Source organism: Vicugna pacos, chromosome 1 (genome assembly GCF_048564905.1).
Source record: "Vicugna pacos chromosome 1, VicPac4, whole genome shotgun sequence".
In the NCBI taxonomy this organism is placed as follows: domain Eukaryota; kingdom Metazoa; phylum Chordata; class Mammalia; order Artiodactyla; family Camelidae; genus Vicugna; species Vicugna pacos.
Window position 1 is genome coordinate 3,512,296 of NC_132987.1, and position 16,303 is coordinate 3,528,598.

Below are 16,303 nucleotides of genomic sequence, written 5' to 3' on the forward strand. Positions count from 1 at the left end.
GAGGTACCAGCATGTTCCCACCGGCTGGACTCCCAGGCAGCTGAGGGCTCACAGCCAGGCAGTGGGTGGCACTTGCCAGCACTTGCAGCCTCCCTGGCTGGCTTGGTGGGCTCCACGACCCCTCTGCAGGCTCAGGGTGGGTGACTTAGACACTCTCCTCAGTGGTCATTTTGCCAATTTTGGTCATAGAGGAATTTACAAGTGTTTATGGACGAGGAAACTGAGGGTCAAGAAGGTACCTGTCGTGTTAAGGGTCCATGTCTAGGTCCACTCTTGACCGTCTGACTCTGGACCTGTGCTTTTAATCATGACTTGCTGTTCAGACAAACAGCAGTTTGGGATGCTGAGGGATGGAGGTACAGGCTGGATGCTTCCTGAACTTTTTACCTCCCCCCCAAATGGAGCCGCCCAAGTGGTTCCAGGTCCTCCAAATCCATTTTTATAATCTGACTGGTGAACCAAGAGAGAGCCCCAGTTTTAGGGTCAAAGACTGAGACGCATAAACCTCGTGTGGCACGTGACCATGACACCACTTTTGTGGTGGGGGGTGCTTTGACGGCTTCTCTTTCCAATACTTAGCACTGGGCTTCAGGTCCAGGGACAGCCCCTCAAAGACAATCCTGCTGCATCCTGCACTGGGGCAGAGAGGAGGGTGCAGCTCCTTGCTATGCACAAAGACGTGCCAGGCAGACCGCAGGTGAGCCTGCTCCCTCCTTCCCATCAAAAGTAGGTTTAGCCAATGTCTCATGATTCAGACAAAGAAAAGGAAAACAAAAGAAGAAATGCAACCCATTTTCTCTCCCAAATTACAAAAAATATATAAGCCTTTCGGAAAATAAAGCTTTTTTACAAGAAAGGAAACTGGTAGGTGTGGTGGAGAGTGGCTCACAAAAACTTACAGGGTCTCCATCCTCTCCCCCGTGTCCTCTGCTGCCTTTCAGACCCGGAAAACCCTGGGAGGAAAGAGAGAAAAGTAAATCTGAGTCATTTTCCATCAATTCCTACTTGTAAAACGATTAGGCACTCCGGGCAAGTCCCTCCCTCCAACCCGGTTGTGGGTTTTTGCAGGTGTGGCTGTGAGTCTGGGAAGAGTCGGGCGACCTCTGGGGCTGCCTTTGGTCCTTGCTGTCAGCCCTCTGCCAAGGTGGCCCTCCCAGTGCCTACAGGAGGTTAACCTTGGAACCATCTTATAGATCGGGATTCGGGGCCAGCCCTGTGCCTGGGGGTTCGCCTGGAGGGCATCAGGGGCCACCACAACTCTTTCAGCAGGCAAGTGGATGACATTTCCAAAAAGAGATCATTTTATTGTCTTCTGCTTTTCTGAGAGCTCAGAAAAGAATAACCCTTCTCCCAACGACGAGGTTCCGTATATTTAAATTGCAGTTGTCTTCCCCTCTGTGGCTTCACTGCCTCATGGTCGATCTGGGGCAAGGACTTCACCGGAGGCTTGCTCTCCCCACCCTCCAACACAGGCGCTCGCTGCCCACTCTGCACCCCAAGGGGCTGCACTCCTGGGATAGAATTCCAACACCAAGCCGTGTAATGAGACAGGGAACTGCGCTAAACAAAGCATCGTAACCCAGTACAGTCCAAGATCAACTATCCATTCACAAGGACGTACCATGCAGGACTCGGGTGCAAGGATGGTGTTTGAGCTCTTCAAATAAAACAAACCTGCCTCCTTTTAGTTGTGATAGCTAAGACCCATTTGAAAGAAGCCCACAAAAGTAAATAAAATATAAAGGGACAGCTTAATTATTATTACGTGGACACCTGTGTAGCCACTGCCCCAGCCAGGAGGTAGGACATCACTGGTACCACAAACCACTCCCGTTTCCCCCACCCCACTGGGAACATGCCCTCGCTTTGATGATACTACTTCCTGGCCTTTTTATTTAAAAACAAACAAACAAACAAAAAAAACTTCACGACTTAATTACGCATCCCTAGATGCTATAGGTTAGTTCTGCCTGTTTTCAAACTTTATAAATGGAATCATACCGTATGTATTCTTCTGTGTTTTGCTTTTGTAGGGGACTATTATAGGGTTTGTAAAATGTATTTCTGTTGTCATGTGTGGCCATAGTTCATTCATTTTCATTACCTTAGGGCATTCCATTGAATTAAAATAACCATGATAGATTTATCTGTGCTATGGTTGTGTAAATGATCTTTCACAATTCGTTCTCTTAAAGGGCTATCAATCTGCAATGCTATGTTCTTTTTGCAGTTTGATCACGTTCCACTGCTGATGAAGTATAAATTGTCCCCCTATTTCTGACACCTCTTGTCACCTTTCAGGCTGTCTACAGTGGAGCAAATTTACCAAGGATACACTGGAGAAAACGGAGTCATTCTTAACAGTAGCAGCAAAAGTGAACCCTGTACCACAGAAGTCAGGAGAACTGCCCCAAATAATTCATCTGCATCAAGTAAAAGCTGCAGATTCAACTACTGAGCCTCAGCTCCGCCAACACCAATGCAACGCCCATTAGGTACAACGTTGTCACAGCTGAGTGGTACCTTCAAGGCTTGCTGTCCCCGGGACCCCCGAGGTCCTGGAACCCCCGGACACTTGCAAAATGCACAGCAGCAAGTCCTCTCTGCAATGTTTCCCTGGGAAGAAAGCAAACTCCAGTGAACAGGAGCAGCAGCAGCAGCAGCAGCAGCAGCAGCAGCAGCAGCAGCAGCAGCAGCAGCTGCGAGGAACTGCATTACATACGAATCCAATTCACACAAACGGTAATTCACCACCTACAAGCCCATCCTTTTCCATGGGGGGAGGGGAGGCAGCCAGTTCAGTGACTTAACACTAAAGAGAGGGGACCAGGTTAGCAACTGCACTGGTGACATAACTTCTCCAAGGACAGGACCTCTATTTATAGAAGGGGCGCTCGCCACACAGATGGCCACAGGCCGGGTGTGCACCAGACTGACTGGTTCCTGGTTGACAGGCTCTGATTTCTCGGGATTTCTGTGGCATAATCCATTGGGGGCTTTTTGTCTGATTCGGGGTTGGCTGGGTTTTTGAGTTCCCCGTGCATTCATTTGGCGAGATGACAAAGGATGAAAGGGCTTGGGGGAACCAACGGCGATGCTGTGGTCTTTCACACTTTTTCATGGGCTAAGGACCACGTACTGCCTTGAGGGCAGACCAAGTAGTCTCGGGAAATACTTATCAAGATTCCAGTTTTGGAGGGGGAGGGTAGAACTCAGTGGGAGAGCCCGGGCTTAGCATGCACAAGGCCCTGGGTTCAATCCCCAGTACCCTCATTAATAAACAAACAAACAAACAAACCTAATTACCTCCGAAAGAGAGAAAGCAAGCAAGAAAGCATTAAAAAAAAAATTGACACAACATTGTAAACTGACATGCCTCAATAAAAAAAAAAAAAGCATGAAGAGTCCAATCTTGCCTCTGTGGCTCGGTGAATTATGGAGGTTTTTATTCAACAACTCACCAGATACTGCGACAACTTTTTGCCCAGCTCTCTCGTGCCAATGGTCAGGGGAGTCCTGTAATCAAATCCTTTTCCAAACTCAAAGCTGGAAAACTCATCATGGGCAGTTGTGTTTAGGGAGACCACCAGCAGAGCATCAAGTCCTAGGCAGTGAAAACAACAGATGGGGGGGGGAGGGGGGTAGAGCTCAGGGGTGGAGCGCATGCTTAGCATGCATGAGGTCCTGGGTTCAATCCCCAGCACCTCCATTATAAATAAACAAACAAACCTAATTACTCCCCCCAACAACAACAAAAAAGAGTATGTTCTTCATTTTAAAAAAAGAAAAAAAAACTTTGTTTTTAAAGGAAAAACAGTATAAAAAAAGAAAACAGATAAAAACCTAAGGAACTGTACATGGATAAGAAGGAAAGCCCATCGTATTTCCACCTGGTGAGCATTATTCAAAGAATCAAAAAGGGGAAAAAATTAAAAGAAGAAGTGTTCTTGACATGCGGAGAACCCAGCAACAGCTCTGCCTGCATTTTCAGCAGACGTTTGGCCCTGGTTCCTGCCTGTGACGCGAAATCTGCCCAGGAAAAGTATTCAAGACAAACTACCAACCTTACAAGAAAAACACTAGCAGAAAACCGTGCTGAACACCTCGCCACCAATTTGAATGCGATTCTTGGGCATTTGAAAGCAATTTTTTTAAAAAGGTATCGTTCATCTTCGGAGTTCTTCCGAATTTTTCTGAATGGAAATTGACGTGAGCTCTCCAGCCGTCTCCACTGCCAGAAACCCGGGGAGCCAGGCTCTGGGGCTGCAGGCGAGGAGAGGCCAGGGTGACTCCTGTCTCCGCTGAACTCTTGGCCGTGCCCCGGAATTCAGTCATTCACTGATGCATCCCCTCCCTCCCTCACCTATTAATTCATTGACTGGTCCACTTACTGTTTCCCTCTTTCCATGAAACAAGACATTGCCTACAGGAGCTTGTTATGTACTAATCTCTGTACCAGGGATACAAGGTGAAGAAGACGGCCGTCTCCTTCTCTCTGGAGATGTGTGGTCTCATAGGAGAGCAGGCAAGAGGCAGAGAGGTGCTCTGGAGGGCAGCTCAGGGGGCTACGGAAGTCTGCAGGAGATGCTCCTAACTCAGTTTCAGAAGCTCAGGGAAGGTTTCTGCAAAGAAGTGATGTCTAAGCGGGTCATAAAGGATGAATGGAAGTTGGCAAGAGAAAGAACCAGAGACGGCAGGTGGCGAGAAGAACCTGCAGGGGAGCTGAGAGTGGGGAGGGTTCTGCACACAGAGAAAGAGTACGGGCAAGGTCTGGGAGGACGAGGCTGGGAGGACACTGGAGGGATAGTGGAGAAGGCTCTGATGCTGGGCCACTGAGTGTGAGCAGGGAGGGAAGGCTGGGCTGGGGGGCGGGGCCAGACCCCACAGAGCCCCGCGGGTCAGAAGGGATTCGAGGTTCCAAGCATGGCGGCAGGTGTCGAGGGGCTTTGAGAAGGGAGGGTGGCACAGCCCAGCCACCAAGCAGGACATGGGTGGAAACTGGACCCTGAGGCCAGCAAGCCTCCACCAAGGAAGCTTCCAGTAACGCGCCCCATCTGCCCGCCAGCCGCGCCTCCTGTCTCTGCACACTACTCCTAACCTCTACATTCAGCTTCCAGCTCAGTCTGAAGCTATGACCCGGATGGGGGTGTGGAGTGACGAGTGCTTTTAAAAGTCCATGTGGCTAACTTTCACACAGAAAATCAGACACAGCGGGAAGTGTCTCAGGTCAGGTCAAGTGTCTCTGCTTGTCCCTACAAGCAGAGTCTGAGAGAGGAATCTGGGTGCCTGTCACTTATGGAGGGACAGAGAGAAACAGTAAAGGGAAGGGAAGTTGGGAGCAAGGATGCGTCTCATTAAAGTCCTCACCTTGGTCTGATTCACGAGGGACCCTGGAGCGTAAATTGTACCAGAGTGGACCCACTAAAGGCACGGGGGGCTTTTGCATCCCTCTGCACTGATTGTTCCCGGTCCCCTGCCTCCTAGGTGGGACATGGTGTAACCCACCCCTTTCCAAGTATCAGGTCACACTGGCATCAGTCCAGGGCACGCGTCTGTAGATGGTCACAGACGTAAGCACGTGGCTGTAGCATCTGCGGCATTTGGGGGATGAGGTGCAGCTGGTCCAGGGTGTTGGGTACCAGTAGCGTTTGCTCCCAGTTCCAGAGCACCTGGGAAGGTAGGGAGCTGTCCAGCACCTTTCAAGCTTCGTCACTGACATTTTCCATTTCAAACATACCTGCTTCTCTGAGCCTGTCCGATTGATCTTCAAGCACTGCTTTGCTCTCACCCCGAAGACCATCTGAAAAGATGAGTAGCACCTAGAGAAAGAGCAAAGCGTAGGAGGAGATGGCATGAGAACACAATATACCACTGGGAGAAGAAACACGTGGGGGTGGGAGCTAGAAGGTGACACGGGTACCTGTCCTCGGGATGAAGATGAATCCTTAAACACGTCCCACATGGACTGCAGGAACTGCGCGTTCAGGTGAGTTGGCCCAGAGACGGTTTCTTGCAGGAGGTTTTCCCATATTGTTTTCTGGTAGATTTGGAACTTGGTAGGGAAACTCTTCTCACTGTTCACCTTAAAGGCCATGCTTACCTGCACCTCTGCACCTGCCCCACAGCTCACTCCCCCGATGGAGGAGATGTCCTCTAAAAGGCCTGGGAGGTAGGATTCCAGCCGGGGGTGGCCGTGGAACAGCGGCTGCCCCAGTAGGTGTGTGGAAATGTCGAAGCCGACCACGACGTCCAGAAAGCAGTCTGGAGACCACGGGAAACAAGGTTGAGTTAATGAGCAGATGGAAGCAAGGTAGGATAGACATGGCAAGAGAAAGGGAAGCGGTCATGGCCCGGGATTGGAGGGTCCCTGGCACCCAAAGCATCCAGGAAGGAAGATACTGGCTGCTCGATCAAGATGTAACATGGTGTTTCCTCAGTCCCCTTGCAAATGCTGTTAAGTTTCAGTAGCTATTTGAAGTCTGATCACAGTCTAGTCTCCTTCTCAGTGGCTGGCTTCCCGTGTGTGTGAGTATGTGTATGTGTGCACGTGTGCGTGTATGTGTGCGTATGCGCACGCACGCGAATGCATGTGTGTTTTCTTCTTTTAATGATGACATATTCTGATTCATAGGATTATAACATGGTAACTATTTGAATTGTCCGTAGGGTTTATTTAACGCAGAGGTCACCAACTCAGATGGCTGTGACGCCCAGGAGGGTAACGGAATCGAGTCTCGTGGGCAGGGAGTGAGAGATGAAAACAGAGCAGCAACCTGTCTGCTCACTGTTAACTCCGGCCGAGTGCTGCTGGCGGGAAAGGGGGCCCAGTGCGGTCACACTGCCCAATTTTTCAAAGAGAAGCCTAAAACCTACATTTCTTTCTTTGTCTGTTTTGTTTTCCAACTTCATACAATTGCTTTTTTCTTACTGAAGTGTAGCCAGTTGACAATGTTGTGTCAATTTCTGGTGTGCAGCACAATGCTTCAGTCATACATGAATGTACATATATTTGTTTTCATATTCTTTTTCATTATAGATTACTATGAGACATTGAATATAGTTCCCCATGCTGTACAGCAGAAAGCTGCTGTTTGTTTTATATACAGTGGTTAATATCTGCAAATCTCGAACTCCCAATTTATCCCTTTGCACCCCCAATCCCTGCTGGGGAAATCTACATTTCAGTGGAAAATCTCCAATATGCAAAAGCAGCCAACTAATTCCACAGGCTGTCCACACCAGACAGGACCAACACAACTCGACTGCAAGTCGCCACCTGGTCACCCCTGAGCCCGTCCAGACGTCGAGGGGGCAGTGACTCGTGGAGGTTGCTGCCGCTGTACCAGAGTTGGAAGCCTGGCTTCCTGATTCCAGCCCCCGCCAGGGCTCTTTCCACCACTGTAATCTGCTCCCCGGTGAGCACCCCAACGGAGGGCTCAGAAGAACCACAATGTTGTGTAAAAGAAGTGGCTTCAACCGTAACAAGTCAAGAACCAGACGCACCCTGGGGCATTTCCTCATGTTGTGCAAATTCCACAAAGTGTTATCATTCACTGCTGCTTCCTGGGGCTCTGTCCTCCCAGCCCCCAGCCCCAGATGCACAGAACGTGAGTCCCACACGGGGGCCCTCAGCTGGAGCGGAAGGGTGACATCCCCATCAGACGGGCCAGGGCTCAGCATTCATTTCCTCTCTCCCTGTCCCCTTGCCTCACTTCCACTACCCTCCTCACCTTTGCAGCCACTGGCATTTGGGGCCCTCTGGAAATTAAATAATCCCTAAGGATAAGTGAGATCTTTACTATGTTATGATTAGGTGAATGCCATCATTAAGAGACAGACATGTACTCCCATGGACGGACACACACATGCATGTACACTGAGTCCCTGACAAGCTGGTTTCACAAAGTTAAAATAGTCAAACTTCCAATCAGCAAATGATCCTTTTACTTACTTCCTATGGGATGAAAGACCTTGTTCTCAGACTTCTGGAAGTGGAGAGGGGAGAAATAGGAGAGGAGTTCCAGGGACTAAGACCTGTATAGACACTGGGTTGCAGAGAGGGGCAGGGAGGACCAGAGGCCATCACCCAGGCCTCCTCCGGCCTCTGCACCCTTGCCTCTGGGTCTGGGGGAGGCTGGCTGATCCCAGACTGCCTGGAAACAGCGGAGATGTCTATTCGCACTGCGCACCATTGTACACTGCGCTCTGCTAGACTCGAGTCTCCTCGGGAAGCAGACAACTGGGAACTACTGCTGAATAAAAACAAGGAAAGAGTCAGGGGACACTTACTGGTTTTCCCGCAACTCTGGCAGATTTCACGGACCATTCTTTTCTTCACGTCCACCTTCTTCAGCTTATCAAAGTCTTGAAAAGTGATGATTTTTTGAGAATTGCCCGTTATCGGCAGTAGCTGTTCCTTATGAACATCTCTGATGCCCAAAACCAGAATGCAAATTCCGTCTTCTCTCAGGGTCTTCGCTGCAGCTGCCACATCGTAGGTGGGGTCCCCAGATGTGATGACAACCAAAATTTGGGGGACACCAGCGTTTCTTCTGCTCCCAGCAGATGGCTCAAACATAACACCCACTTGTTTAAGGGCCAAGTCCATCCTCGGATGCCCGCCACTCTTGGTGATGGTTTGAATCTGAGCCTTCCGCTGGGCTGGAGTCAGAGAATTTTGCAACTCAATAATTTCTTGGTAGCGGACCCCAAACTGAGCCATCCCAATTTGCATTCTTTGAGACTGACTGTCAAAATCATCCATTAAGTCCGACAAGAAAGTTGTCATGGTAACAAATTCTGTATTGGACACCCTGGTCGAGCCATCACAAAAGAAGATCACGTCGGCTTTTGGAATTTGACAGACTGCAATCGAAGAACAAGAAATCAGTTACTGTCCTTAGGGATCACTGTAAATTTTCCCTTTGTTCTAATAGTTAAACTGCTTTGCTAAATCCTCACATTCGTGGCAAATAAGTGGACAGAGGAGAGAACCACCAACGGCTCTCAAAGAGAGGGGAAGACAGCAGGGAGGAGAAAGAGGGTCAATTTTGTTTCAAATCTTAATTATTTACACAATTCATTTGAAAGGATGATGAAAGCTACTCTGAGAAGGAAAGTAAGAAATTTGACTCCTGAATATGTCCACTAGAAGGTCACGGCGAAGGTGAGGAATCCCTTCTACACACCCACCCTGGGAGGTTCACCCGAGTCACGGCAATGGTACCACTGCCCTCCGATAGTAATCCTGCTCCTATTAGTGCCACCACTTTACATCTGTGCTGAGAATGATCATTTAAAAAACATTTCCAGCATACAACAATGGTTAATATTCACAGCCACCTTAGGAGGAATTATTCTGATTTTAGGCACAGAAATAGAATTGGGAGGAGCAGGGTACAACTTAGGAGTAGTTTCACAGTCCCCAGTACCTCCATCAAAAAAATAATAAACAAACAAACAAAATAAAATAAAAATATCTAGGGGGAGGATATAGCTCAGCAGTAGAGTGTGTGCTTAGCATGAACAAGATCCTGGGTTCAATTCCTGGTACCTCCTTTAAATAAATAGATAGATAGATAGATAGATAGATAGATAGACAGACAGACAGACAGACAGATAAATGAATAGACCTAATTCCCAACCCCTGCAAGAGGAATAGGATCCAGAGGGTAAGGAACTTGCCTCAGAATACATAACTACTATGTGGTTGAGTTGGTACCTGGATCCCCTTTACCCTTACATCCAGGATTTTTTCTACTACAAGTTGTTTTAATAATACCATAGCCCAGATATTAAAACTTCACGGGGCAAGTGCTCTCAGCTAGTAAACCGGGCACAGGGTCATCTCCCTGAAGGCCAGTGTGAAACGGCCCGTAATCTGGTGATGATCTCCCACACCCAGCTCTAATCAAGTGCAAAGGCTGGGATGGTGCAGCCGGAAGTGATCAGGGAAGGTAACGAGACGTCGGGACATGCGTCGCTGACTTCTGCCTCTTCTGCTTCCCCCTTTTCTGTCGTCCCTAATAAACATCTTGCATCCCAGACTCCATCTTAGCATCTACCTCCAAAAGGGCAGGTCCAGAGGATGAGAAGAAAACAGTCCTGCACTCCGAGGAAAAGACGGAAGTCCCAGCAACATCCTAAGATTTGGTGGGGACCCAGGGACCAACAAGAGGCCAAGCCTGCCCAGGGAGCTCCTAGTCTCGTGACAGGTGCAGGTGAGGAAACAGCAAACATGTGTCAAGTGCAACCACCTGGAGAAGCAGGAGGTGCAGGAGTTGGGGGACACAGTGCGGACCCTGCCAGGTGCTGGGTCAGGAAACGGGCAAACAAAGGCTGAAATGTGACTAGACGTAGCCAGGGGAAGTGGTGGGCTGGTGTGTTCGTGGTGGGTGGAACAGTGCTGGAAGATGTGGGGATTTCAGAATGGCTGGAGAGGCTGTGGGGGGTGGGGCAATAGATGAGGTTGGAAACGTCAGCGGGGGGCTACATGGAGCTCGAGAGTTTAGACACTGTGACCAGTGAGCAGATCGGTGACATAGTTCAGTGTGTGTCAGAAAGATTGCTCCATGTTAAAGAGGGACTGGAAGGCGCAGGACAGATGGCAAGGGTGGCACAGGTTAAGAACTGAGGTGGTCCCACTGCCTCGGGAAAAGTCACGTTTCCCTGAACAAGCAACCATCACGCAGCATCTGAAACCAAGGAGCTGGATTTATTACTGACTTAAGTAAGGTCCAGCTGCGGAGGTCAGACATATTCGCAGCCAGCACAGCAAACGCTAGGCTGACACAGGCGTTGGGGGAGGTTTTGTTTGGGGCTGGACTGTCTCACAGAGATGAGAGTGGGTTAACGCCAGTCCGAGAAACACGATTTCTGCTGGATACAAAAGCAGGCTGCAAACTGGACCAGAGGAAGGGAGGGAGGAGGAGAGGAAAAAGAGCAGGAAGTCGGCAGAAGGAGGGGAGGAGGGAAGACAGGAAGCTAGCTGATTGGCTGATGCGTTGCCCAGGTCGGGAGGGCTGGGCCAATAGCCGGCAAGGATTCCAGCCTTCTGAGGAGGGACAGCCGCCCTCCTGGGTAACCCGTCAGTCTCCCCTGCTTCAAGGTCAGGTGGCAGATCTCACCGTCTCCTCACTCAGATGTGATGCCTCCAGCCCATCCTAACCCAGCGGTATCCCATGGAGTCGGCTTTGGCCCCTTCCCTCCCCATCTCTATGACTCCACATTCAGCTCCCATTCCTCCCTTCTGCACTCGCGGCCCTTATTCAGAAAAACTCATCACACCACTTGGACGTCCAAAGGCCCTACAGGATGTTGATAATCCCACTTAGACGGCGCTGGATCTTTGAAGACAAGTCTACCTGTTGAAACCATGAAACTCTGAACTTGAGTTTGGCCTAAAACTGATGCCCCGTGGTTGCTCTGACACCATCACGCAAACGGAGCGGCACAGGTAACCGTGAATGAGCAGAGGTGAATACGACCCTAAGAAAGGTTCTTCCTGCCAAGAAAAGGGCAACAGCGAGGCCAGAGAGCAAGGAACGCTTCTGAAACCTTCGTGTTGCATCTCTTCAAGGCACACCATGGTGGCGAAGGACCTGTCGACTCCTGCTTCATCAGTGCATTTCTTCCAGAGATGAGAAACACGAAGCCTGAGCAGAGAAAGATGCAGCCTGCGATACCCAGGTAACGGGAAGCCAAGACTCATCATTTACTTTCTGCTTAAACTGACTGCCACCCCAGAAGAGGCACTGGAAGCACTTACCCTCTCCTGTGTTGGCGCACATGCTGTCTTGCAGAGGCTGGTAGACATCCTTCAGCTTGTTGAAGTCGCTCACATGGACAGTGTAATTTCTGTCCCCTGCTATCATCTCGAGCTCCTCTTGGTTGGCCTGTCCTACACCCACGGCATAGATGACGATGCCCTGGCGCCTCAGCTTCGAGGCCACGTCTCCGAGCAGGTCTCGGTCGTGGGACACCCCATCCGTGATGATGATCAGCATCTGCTTCACGTTTTGCTTGATGCGGCTGCCATGCTCCTCTGTGAACAGGCTGCCGGCGTGCTCCAGGGCCCGGGCGGTGTAGGTGCTCTTGCCGGTGTCCCGGCGCCTCCTCAGATGCTCAACAACTGCAGACCTGTTCGAGTACGTGTTGAGGTAGAAGAGAACCTTGGGCTGGTCAGAGTACGTGAGCACTCCAAACTGAACTCGGTCCGGGCCCACATCTGATTTCTTCACCAGGTGGATGGTGAGGTTCATCATGCTTTCTTGGTCTTGGTGGCTGATGCTGCCTGAGTGGTCCAGCACAAACACGATGTCTAACAGCTTAATCCTTTTACAATCTGAAAGGAGAAGAGGTCAGGCATCACAAACCTGTTCTGCAGCAGGTTCTACCCAGGCCGCTCAGGAGGGAAGCCAACTGACATCTGCCACAAGCCTACCACGGGCCAGGAGCGACTCTTGGCTCAGCGGTGGCTGTTGCCATGTTTTGGAGAAAGAAGAGGAGGCTCTGAGATGTCCCACTTGCCCGGATCATGATTCCAAGGACATCGGCACCTTTAATGTACAGGACCCCATGACCGGTGGTCCCCATGCCTCCCCACTCTGTTCTGCTAAATCTCACTGGGACGTGCCATGCCTTTTGCTGAGCGGTCTTTCAACCGGCAGGGCATGTCAGAAAGTCATTCAGTGTCAGTAGAGTGGTAACACGTGACCAGTGTTGGTCCGACCAACCTGCAGTGCTGAAGGACTCCGGGGCTCAGCGTACACACTGGGAGTCTCACCTGCTCGGCTTCTGGGAGAGAAGCTTTCCCAGGTGCACCGGGCCTCTTCACATCTACCTGTGTTCCTTCCCCTGACCTCCCGAAGTGAAAGTCAGAAAGGCCCCACGTGGCAGCAGAGCTAAACTCCTATCGCCTCATCCTAGCCCCGACCCCTCCTCCACGTGAGAAGCCAAGTGGCCACGCTGCAGGATCTCCAAAGTGTCAGCCAGTTTCCACCCCTTCCTCCCCTCAGTCACTTAAGCATGTGCCTCCCCAGGGCTCCCTTCCTGCCCCCTCCCACCTGCCTACCCTACCTCCAATCCTTATTTCTGGCAACGAGGTCTCAAAATTCCAAGTCTCATCCACTGTGGAAGAGCCCAGGCTGTGTCGGGAGGAAACTGGGGCCGTGACCCACTGGGATGTGGTGACTAGTCACCACTGGGTGAACATTTAATGAGTCGACTTGATAAACATGCATGAGGTGAGCTCATACACAAGTCAGCTAAAGTTTCACAGCACCGAGAGGCTCGGAATCACTTTTTGGAGGAAGAAAAAACTTCCAGTTAAGCTGTGACAAGGGAAATCTTAGAGCTATTGCCTGAAACTCAGAGTTTATACCGAGTCATCTTAATTTGTTAACTTTCTGAAGTTTTCGCACACGGGATTCTGAAGAACGAAGTCCAAAGGAGGTCTCTGTGTTGCCAGAGGAACAGCATACAAGAAACGTATTAATGCTTTGGTCTGTTCCCTTCGTGGTGTCCAAAACACAGATCACAACATGTGATAGATTTAAAAGCACAGGTGTTTTTAAATGGGGATTTATAGCAAGTTCTCACTCAAGAACCATTAAAATTGACAGGCTTGTGGGGAGGGCATAGCTCAGTGGTAGAGCACACACTTATCATGCACCAAGTCCTGGGTTCCATCCCCAGCACCTCCACTTAAAAAAAAAAAAAAAAAACAAAACCTAACTACCTCCCCCTCTACAAAACAAAAAGAAAAGAAAAAAAATTGATGGGCTCAAACTGCAGGTTGTTCAATATAATTCAAAAAGCGCTACAGTTTGTCAGATAAAAAGGATGACGCCTCACTCCCAAGCAATTATTTTTTTTTTAAAGTAACAAGGTAAAGTTTTCCAAAGAGATGGATGCATGAACAGGCACATGTGAAATACTAAGCTGACTAAGGGTAAGAAGGCTAACACAAAGTAATGAAAACACACACCATATATTTAAAACACAGAGCACTTTGCTGGGGCGGCTGGAGTGCACTTAGGATATTGTACTTAACTAGCAGGATGATGAATTTGTATCTCTAATTAGTTACTGCTTAACAATGGTTATAGGCAGCCAAGAAACAATTTGGAGGAGTCAGCTGGGATTAAAAACTGGCTCTGGAGAACTCTAGGTACACAGGTATTAAAGAGCTGGAAGTTACATATATAAATCTGAGACCCTCTTGGAATATATTTGAAGTCATCAAGTCAGACTACTTTGCTGACAAGTTAGTGGACAAAATTGGAATATCCCTAGAAATCATGAGTCATGAGTGTTTTACTCAATATAGAGAAGACCAAAAGTTAAGACTGAAGTCCAGAGTGCCAGGCACTGTCCACCCCACTATGAAGTCGTCCGCACCCACCCTTGAGCCCTGAAGGGTGACAGGGTCCCTTACCGTGAAGAGCACACACACGGAAGACAAGCTTTTTCTCTATCGCCTTTAGATCATCGAAGTTCTCAACGTGAAAGACCAGGCTGCTGTCCCCACTGATCTCCTCCAGCTGAGACCTAACGGCCCCGTATACCCCCACGGAGAAGATGGTCACACCTTTGTCCCGAAGAGCTCTCGCGGGGTCTCTGACTTCATCTTGGGCTTCTCCATCTGTGATGAGGATGAGGAACTTTCTGACTGTGGGACGGCCCCCCCTGGGCTCGGTGAAGTATTCAGCTACGAAGGTTAGTGCACTTCCAGTCAAAGTGTTCTGGTCGATGTGAGACATGCTGTCTATGGCGTCAGAAATTTCTCCTTGTGTGAAGTATTTGTCAAGCTGGAATTCTTCCTTATTATAGTCACTGAACTGGATGACACCAATCCGGACTTTGTCTGGACCAACCTGAATCTTAGCTAATAGGTTTTTCATGAAGGTTTTCATTTTTGCAAAATTTTCAGGTCCTATACTCCTAGAACTATCCACCAGAAATATGATGTCAGCCTTCATGTCTTCACATCCTGCACGTAATCAAAAAGACCAGAAATAAACCAGGTTGGCATGGCTCTCAGGATCCATGCAGATAGTAAAGCAGAAACAAATCCATTAATCAGAAAATATCAAAAATTAACTCAAGCAACTGCCGTTGCACCTGAAAGTGTTAATTCTTTTATAGAAGCCTGTTGACTAGAACCCTAACTCAGAAATTCACTGAAGATGACCTAAGAAGTTTTGAAGAAGAAACGCAACTCCCAGAGTATGCATTCATTCATTCATTTCTTCATGCATGCATTATGCGTTTATTCATAATTCACTCACTCATAATTCTTGATGTGTGCAAAATGGCAAACTTCAGGCTCTGGGTTGAAGACACAATGGTGATCAAAAAAGGAAATCAGAGAAGAGCAATCAATTTTAGACGTTAATATGAGTAATATTCTATGGTTTTATGTATTTCCTTGAAACACAAAGTTCCCAGGAATATTTATATAGCACAATTTTCTGGGATAATTTAAAGTGATTTGATAAACACTATAAATCAACATCAGAAATTGGGGTCAAAAGCTTTTACGAGAGGTAATAAGGACATTAGTAAGCATGTAGCCATTCAACATGGACTGTTTCCCTATTTATACATAAAATTTGTAGATATCCTACTGATGGGAAGTGGACATATATATGCATATATAAATAGGTATCTGTACACATATATACACACAGAATACTAATTTCTATAAGCCATAAAATATGTTAATAACTCATAGTGAAGGTGTGTGTATATGCATACATACATATACATATACGTACTATAGTGCATATATATATTATATATAGGCAAATATATATTTATATTGCATATGTTTATACATTAATATATTAATGTATATTAATAATATACTAATACAACTATGTATTTATTTATATATATCACATATAGACAAAAGGGTTAAGACTAAGAAGATACATGCTAAAGATAATATATTTACAGGCTGTGTAAACACAGCATGTATCTTCTTAGTTACCACCTCCATTTTCTTACCAGCCCCCCCCACTATGTGCAGAGTCTATCCCATACTATTTGAAAATGAACAGTGAGCATCAGCCCTAGAAGAATTAAAAGATGCTGACTATTTTTAATAACTTGTATAAGGCCCACCAGGGGGCACTAAGGCCATCACTGGAGAGCCACGCCGCCCTGGGCCATTTTGGAAGTTGTAAACAGGGAAGTCACTGAAGATGCTGGTGTCCTTGGCAAAGCCCCAGTGCTGTGAAATGTGCAAGGCTCTCTTTCAGGAAACGCACGTCAGAAGAAGAGACTTATACATGTGGTT

General features: G+C 48.3%; 1 protein-coding gene across 1 annotated transcript in view; it reads right to left on the reverse strand.

The window, feature by feature from the left end:
* Positions 1–16,303, reverse strand: part of COL6A5 (collagen type VI alpha 5 chain) — a 112,305-nt gene that overhangs the window by 62,816 nt on the left and 33,186 nt on the right. Inside the window, exons 6-13 of the mRNA XM_072971325.1 lie at positions 14,438–14,992; positions 11,768–12,343; positions 8,290–8,865; positions 5,921–6,261; positions 5,738–5,819; positions 3,462–3,604; positions 2,524–2,616; positions 900–953 (exon numbers count right to left, since the gene is read on the reverse strand). Coding sequence (XP_072827426.1) covers positions 900–953; positions 2,524–2,616; positions 3,462–3,604; positions 5,738–5,819; positions 5,921–6,261; positions 8,290–8,865; positions 11,768–12,343; positions 14,438–14,992 — 2,420 coding nt within the window. The remainder of the gene's footprint in view (positions 1–899; positions 954–2,523; positions 2,617–3,461; positions 3,605–5,737; positions 5,820–5,920; positions 6,262–8,289; positions 8,866–11,767; positions 12,344–14,437; positions 14,993–16,303) is intronic.